This window comes from Lathyrus oleraceus, chromosome 5, assembly GCF_024323335.1.
Source record: "Lathyrus oleraceus cultivar Zhongwan6 chromosome 5, CAAS_Psat_ZW6_1.0, whole genome shotgun sequence".
NCBI classification, from domain to species: Eukaryota; Viridiplantae; Streptophyta; class Magnoliopsida; order Fabales; family Fabaceae; genus Lathyrus; species Lathyrus oleraceus.
The window spans coordinates 623288833-623296911 of NC_066583.1; the positions used below are offsets into that span (position 1 = coordinate 623288833).

The 8079-nt window shown below is 40.8% G+C and overlaps 1 protein-coding gene across 1 annotated transcript; it reads left to right on the plus strand.

Annotated features, from left to right (window-relative positions):
* Nucleotides 1–829: 829 nt before the first annotated feature.
* LOC127082510 (uncharacterized) lies at nucleotides 830–1282 on the plus strand. The gene has a single exon (XM_051022752.1). It carries the CDS (start codon nucleotides 830–832, stop codon nucleotides 1280–1282), a length of 453 nt encoding a protein of 150 aa, XP_050878709.1.
* Nucleotides 1283–8079: the final 6797 nt, after the last annotated feature.

Genomic DNA, 8079 nt, shown 5'->3' on the forward strand with positions numbered 1-8079 from the left:
GAGACTCTAATGGACTTCCTCCATAGGTGCCAGAGGAAAAAATCAGAAGTCAGGTTATGCCCTTGATGCAGTGTCGTGTTCGACAAAAAAGCGGCGCACAATCTTGAGGGAGTCAGGAAGACAAAAGATAAATGGGATCAGAGAGCCCCTCAGGACCAACGGGATTTTAATCCTAGAAGAGCTTTCGATCTAAGGAGGTATTTCGACCCAAGAAGAACTCTGGTGAAGCTTAATGGGACAAGACAAAGAGGTCTTGCTGCCAAACCTATCTCCTTCAAACCCACTGTAGAGGCTTCCAACGGAAAATGGGTGAAGCCAACCGACGGCAGAAAGCGTGACCAGGGAAAATGGCAGAACTTTGAAGTAGACAGAGGTTCGTCGTTAGCCTACCGTAAAGAATTTCAGGCTTCTAGAAAAGCAGCCTACATCTCTGAGAACTACAAGGGGAAGAATCCCATGACAAGGTCCCAACTCCCAATGGAGAAGGGAACAGAGAAGTAGAAAGGCGTAGAGGAAGGCTGAGGCAAAAGAAAACAATGAATACAACACCAATGTACCTGCTAGAAAGAAGGAGAAGGAGGATTTAAGACTTGTCGAGAGGAAGCTTGGCACTCAAGTAGAGGCGGCCAAAGAAAAACATGATCGAGTGGTAGTGGAATCCGAAATGCTCACAGATGATTTCGACTCTAGTTCAGATCCTTCGCTGGATATCATAGTTAATGTGGTATCAGTGCTGCCCAGGGAATTCGACCAGATAACTGAGGTCGAGGATACTGAGAACATCACAGAAATGGAAATGGTCGCTCATAAACTAGTGTGCTATTAAGTAATGAACAATGGTTGCTTGGAGGAACAAAATGATTTCTTCGAGCGACCATATAAGGCTATGAAGAGTCATCCCAAGCCTTTTTTTATTACTAGTAAGGTCGAAGACATCCCAATTAATAAGATTTTGGTAGATTGCAGCGCAACGGTGAACCTGATGCTGCATCACATTTTAAGGAGAATAGGTAAATATGACGCAGATACCAAGCCCCATAACATGGTACTTTCCAACTATGAAGGAAAGGTGGGTACCACCCTTGGGGTAATCCAGGTCGAGCTAACAGTGGGAACTGTCACCAGATCAACGATGTTCATGATTGTGGAGACAAAGGCCAACTATAACATGCTACTTGGAAGCGAATGGATAGATGGAGTAGGAGTTGTACCATCCTCCATGCACCAAAGAATCACCATCTGGCGGCCAGACAGTATTATGGAGAACGTAGAAGCAGACTAGGGCTACTTCAAGAATCCAATCAATCATGTCGACAGATGCCAGTTTGATAAACACTTGGCCAATATTGCTCCATACGATCTGGCCAGCTATGCATTCACTCCAGACAATAATACGTATTGCTCTTTATATCTACACCAAACCAATGGTTTTCAATGGGATCGTGAGGTGGTAGGTGAAGATGATTTTGGGTACATAGGAACGTCAGGAGTCGACCCAACAGGTTGGGGAAGCAAAATCGGTGATGATGACTAAGTTCGAAGCACTAAAAAGAATTTCGGCCTACATAGCCGAAAACAAACAGCAAGCGGCCTTGGAGGTTGAAGACAAACACATGGTTGTCGAAGCCAACAAGGAACTTCACCAAAGAGGTCCTGGTAAGGACTTTGATCCAGAACCACCTGACAAGGTTCAAGGTGGAGATCAAGGCCAGAGGCTTGACGCCATCTATGATGAGGAGCCTTTGGGATTCTAGAAGGATCCGTTAGCAATAAACATCAAGATGCTAGCTCAAGATCCACTTGAAGAAATCTACTTAGGAAAGGGGTTGACAAAAAGGTCAACTTACATCAGCGCCAATATCAGCCCTTAACTCAAAGTCAAAGTGATCCAACTGCTGAAGGAGTTTAAGGACTGTTTCACGTGGGACTACGATGAGATGCCTAGTTTGAGCAGAGATCTGGTCAAATTGAGGCTGCCAATCAAGCCTGGGAAGAAGCCCATCAAGCAGAATCCAAGGCGATTTGTACCTGCAATTCTCTCAAATATTAAAGAGGAGGTCGAAAGGCTTCTTCGTTGTGAATTCATTCGTACGGCCAGGTACATCGAATGGTTGGCAAATATTGTACCTGTCATTAAGAAAAACGGAACTTTGAGGGTTTGCATAGATTTTAGAGACTTAAATATTGTAACCCCAAAGGATGAATATTCAATGCCTGTGGCGGAGATGTTAGTCGATCCTGCCACTGGCCATGAGTATCTCAGCATGCTTGGTGGATATTCTGGATATAATCAGATGTTCATCGCTGAAGAGGATGTCCCAAAAACAATGTTTCGATGCCCTGAAGCCTTAGGCACCTATGAATGGGTAGTGATGACTTTTGGTCTGAAAATGTTGAGGTAGCATACCAAAGAGCAATGAATTCGATCTTCCATGATTTCATAGAGACTTTTATGCAATTTTACATTAATGATATTATTGTTAAGTATGTTTCAGGGAAGAGTCATATAGACCATCTTCGACTGTCTTTTGAAAGGATGAAAAGACATGGTCTGAAAATGAACCCTCTCAAATGTGATTTTTGTGTGCAGGTGGGAGACTCTTTAGGCTTTATGGTCCACAAAAAAGGAATCGAAATAAACCAGAATAAGACCAAGGCCATAATGAAGGCGAAATCGCCATCAACTAAGAAGGAATTGCAGTCACTGCTAGGCAAGATCAATTTCTTGAGGAGATTCATCTCGTACTTCAGCGGAAAAATGAAAGCCTTCTCACCTTTGCATCGACTCAACAAGGAAGTATTCAAATGGGGACAAGCTCAACAAGAAGCTTTCTACAAAGTCAAAGAATACCTGAGTCATCCGTCAATTCTGACACCACCTTGCAGGAATAGGAGTATGAGGTTGTACATATCTGCATCCGACAAGACTTTAGGAAGCATGTTGGCCCAGGAGGAGGATAATAGAGTCGAAAGAGCCATTTACTACCTTAGTAGGGTCTTAAATGATGCAGAAACTAGGTATAACATAGTTAAAAATGGTGTTTATGCTTGTATTTTTCCTGTACCAAGTTGAAGCATTATATAAAACTTGTTGATGTTTATGTTTCATCTTATTTTGATGTTATTAAACATATGTTGTCTAAGCCAATTTTGCACAGTCGAATTGGAAAATGGCACTAGCTTTAATTGAATATTCCCTAACTTACATGCCATTAAAAGTTGTTAAGGGAAAAGTGGTACTCCATAACTGAAAACACATTGAATTATCTCGAATTTGAGCCTTGGAAGTTGTACTTTGATGGGTCTAGTCACAAAGATGGAACATGCATAGGAGTTCTAATTATTTCTCCTAATAAAATTCCAACAAAATTCAAATATAAAGTGGAAGGATTTTGCTCGAACAATGAGGCTGAATATGAAGCGTTAATAGTCGGACTTGAGATATTGTTGGAATTGGGGGCAACTCGAGTCGAAATAATGGGTGACTCGGAGTTAGTTATAAAATAGATCACAAAAGAGTACAAATGTATTAAAGAGAATCTCATCATGTAATTCATAATGGCCAATCGATTATGAAGAAGATTCGAGATGGTTAGTATTTGACACATACCTCGATTGAAAAATCAAATGGCTAACGACTTGGCTCAAATTGCATCTGGGTATAAAACTTAAAAAGAGAAATTGCAAAAGGTAATTGAAGTCAGAGGACGAGTTGTGTCGACCAGATTTACCCCATCAGACTTGGAAACGACAGAGTTGGGATACATCGACAAAGAGAGCTTCGAAATTTTCGCAGTAGATAGGCTGACAGAAGAGGATTGGAGAAAAACAATAGTGGAGTATTTATAGAATCCGACGGCATCTATCGAGCGGAAAACCAAGTATCGAGCTTTAAGTTATGTTCTTTTGGGTATTGAACTATTCAAAAAGACTCCTGAGGGAGTTTTACTCAAATGTCTTAGTGAATCAGAGGCATATCTAGCCCTTTCGACTGTCCATAGTGGGGCATGTGGGGCACACCAGGTTGGCCATAATATGAAATGGTTATTATTTCACCAAGGGATGTACTTGCCTACCATGTTAAAAGGCTGCAGTGAATTCGCCAAAGGATGCCAAGAGTGTCAGGTACATGCAGGCATATAACATGTCCCTGCAAGCGAACTGCATTTTATAGTCAAACCTTGGCCTTTTAGAGGTTGGGCTTTAGATTTGGTTGGGGAAATTTAACCACCATCATCCAAAATTCAGAGGTATATTTTGGTTAGCATTGATTACTTTACAAAATGGATCGAAGTTATACCCTTGCCAAATGTAGACCAAGAAGATGTGATCGAATTTATCCAGAAACATATTATTTATAGATTTGGAATCCTAAAGACCGTCAACACAAACCAAGGATCAGTATTTACTGGTCGAAAAATGCAAGAATTTGCTAAGGAAATGGGTTTCAAATTATTAACTTCTACGTCATATTATGCTCAGGCTAATGGTCAGGTCGAAGTAGCGAAGAAGGTGGTAATTATTTTGATTAAGAAACATGTGGGGAATAGGCCTAGAAATTGGCACAAGACTTTAGATCAGGTTTCGTGAGCGTGTCGAACCTTCCCCAAGGAAGCCACTAATTCGACCTCATTGTGACTGACCTTTGGTCATGATGCAGTTTTACTAGTTGAGATTTACCTATAATCAACAAGAACTTGGAGGCATCATGAAATTCCATCAGAATCATATTGGAACATGATGCTAGATGAGTTAGTTGATCTCAATGAGGAGAGACTCAATGCCTTGGAATTATGTAAAAGGCAGAAGAAGAGAGTAGAAAAATCTTACAATAAAAAGGTTAAAGTTAAGACGTTTTCACCTGAAGACTTGGTTTGGAAAGTGATCATTCCAATGGATCGAAAGGATAGGGCCTTAGGGAAATGGACCCCCAAATGGGAATGTCCTTTTCAAATTTTGCAACTATTCTCTAACGGTGCTTATGAGATTTAGGAGCTTAATAAAGACAAAATAATCTTAAAAGTGAATGGAAAATATTTGAAAAAATATAAGCCAGCGCTCCAAGACATAAAAATAATAAACGAATAATTGCATGCAAATTGGTCGAAGCCAACATGGTAATAAAAATGTTGCCAACATGGTTTAAATTCATTACAAAGGCCCAAAGGGCTAATAATCAGTACAATTGAAACCAAAAGCCATGAAGAGATAAATGGAAAAAAGACTAAAGCTAAAAAGGTAGATGAGTCTTCATATGGAGATATTTTGCCTTGTGAAGCTCCAAATGTTTCTCACATAGGGATCTTTTTTACCGATGAGTTGTGAGCTCTGCCTCTAATTTTCGCGCCTTTTCAACAAACTCCAGACCAAAATCTAGCTCCTTAGCCATGGAAGTGTCATCAAACTTTAAAAGCTCACCTTTGTGCTTTTTGGATTCAAATATTTTGTCCTGTAGTTCCTTTATTTGCGGTTCCCAAGAGGCAATGTCACGGTCATGGCTTTCGATCTCTGCCCTATTTTTCTCTTTGGTTTGCTCCAGTTCCATTACTTTGTTAGTCGATTCAGTAGACGCATCCCAAGCAGCTGCTTCAGCACCAGCTTTCTTCTCAATTTCCTTGGTGATTTGGGGTAACAACTTATGATCAACAACAACTTGTTTGATCATAATGCCCAACTCTAAGATGACGTTGGCAACCTCGGGAGAAGCTTCCAATAAATTAACCTGGTCAAGGAGAGTTTTCAAGGATAAGGGGGCAGAAGGATCAGCCAGCAAGAGTAAGAATAGATCACCCTTAAAGATCTTTTCTTTGATCTTCAAGAGTGCCTCATCCACATGTTTGCGTGAAGGTTGATCCTCAGATGCTATAAAGGTGCCAAGACTTATTTCAGACGAGCTCTCCCTTCTACTCAACATATCCTTTAGATACTCTAGAGGTTGAATTTGCTTCAGGGCTTCTAGTTTTTCTGAATAAAGACCCCTAATTGTTCCTATCAAAGTTTTGATGCCTTCAGGAATAACATCAGTTGTTGGAGTGGCAGTAGTTAGGCCCTAAGGATGTCCTTCGTTTGCCTCATCGTTATCGTCATTGTTCCCCTCACCATTGTTATCCTCCTCCTCGAGGTCATCATCATCATCATCATCACCAAGTCCATCATGGAATAACGGTTGGTATTCTTCTTCTTCTTCCCCCACCTCATCTTGGTCGTCACTACCTTCCGAAGCAGCATTATATGTACCTTCGACATCAGGCGAGTCATTTCCAACATGGACTTCTTTGTCCACCACCATAGCATCTTTGCTCACTTCAACTTGGGTTTCTTTACCTGAGTCATTTTCATGATCAGAACCACTAGTATGGGAGTATTGGGTGGTGATTTTGAGTGGAGAAGTCTCATGCTCCTCAGTAATAGGTTGGTTAATTTTGCAAATTGAGATTTTATCTGAATCCCTTGCAGATGTTGGATGGTAGGTGGGTTTGCCAATACTATTGAGAAGGATTGGTACAAAAAAAGATTTGGTTGTTGTTTGTGTGACAGCGCCTGCACCATTCTGAAAGCCAAATTTGAGAGATAATTAGTCAAAGTGATAGAAGAAAATAAATCGAAAGAACAAAGTAATGTATGCTTTTACGTTGTCCCCTTCGACTCCAGGGCTGGAGTTGTCACTTTCAATCTGCGTTGCTGTTATCTTCGATAGCTCTTCAGGGTTAGGCTCCAGAATGGTAAGAGAAGCAAGTCATTTTACAACTCTGGTAATTTTTGCTTGAGGCTGGCTCAAGGCTTCGGCAATTTTTGGTTGCTTCTTCCTCTTCTTGAGGGTTGGATCTAGAACAAGAGACAAGTCGTCTTCATCTGACTCTATCACGACGAGGACTTCAGCTTCTTTCATTTTGATTTTTTGAGGGGTAGGGGAAGGCTTTCGAGCGACCTGAATGAAAAATATCAAAGTGTTAGAAATACCGTTATACATAACAAAAAGTAATGGGAAAAGTAAAGATGTACCTTTATGGTCTTGCTACCCCCCTCAGCCTTTGCTTCGACCAACTTCTTGGTTGTTGGTTTCTTGGGTGGAACTCTGGTAGCTAAAAGGAAAAATAGAGTTGTTATTACGAGTCAAGAGTAAATATCCTAATAGAGAGATGTGATTCGAAAGGGCTCCCACTCCACACCTTCATATATATCTTATTCAATGCGAATATATTCAATCTCTATATGAAGATGCCCTTTGAAACTGTCTAAAGTGTGCTTAGTCGCAACCAGCCGTTGGGCTTTTTTCTTTGATTGTTATCGAAGGATTTTTATAGAATCCCCATAAATGAACCAGTCTGGGAATGGAGGGGCAAGAGCCACTCCAAAATCAGCGTTTGGTAGTCGAGGAAATTTAAGAGGATACATTTTGAAAGACGTTTCATATCTTTTCTAAGGAGGAATGTACGAAGGGATTTTTAAGTTCTCCATTTTCTTTATAAAAAATCCTTCAGCGTGACAGATGCCTCGCAGACGGTTTGACTAAGATCGTCGGGCCTATAGGTAGTTTCAAAGTAGTTTTGGAATGCCTGAATTTCTTTGATGTGTGTGCAAGTACCTTTCTTGATTTTTTTTCTTGCACAAAGAGGAAAGCTTTAGTAATGTGCTGAGTGAATGAATGAGCATCATAAAATTCTTCAGCATAATATTGTGACCACGACTTCCCAAATTCTGGAGTGCAAAGGAAGCTCAGCTCGAAGCTAACTGGGGTAAGGTGTGTTCTTCTAGTGTATCGAGCTATTTCTTTGAGAGCGGTGGTTTCGTTGTGATTTGCATTGTAGAGAAGGAGGGTGCTTTTTCTGTCGTAAGGACATTTTGAGAGAACTTGAATTAGCCCAAATTATCGAGCCACGAGATTGGGCTGATAAGCAATCAGGGTGACCTGACTCTTTGACGGATTTAACCTAACGGTTATTATTTTTGGAGTTAGAAAGACTTCCCAAACTAAAAGAGACTTTATTTCTTGGTGTTTAGTGGGAGATGGGAAAGGTCTCATGAACCATTCTGGACCGTATTTTCTGGCTGCGAAATGGGCCATGTTCGACGTGAACT

Coding starts and splice junctions, on each gene's coding strand:
- LOC127082510 (XM_051022752.1), top strand. CDS start 830: ATGAACAATGGTTGCTTGGAGGAACAAAATGATTTCTTCGAGCGACCA.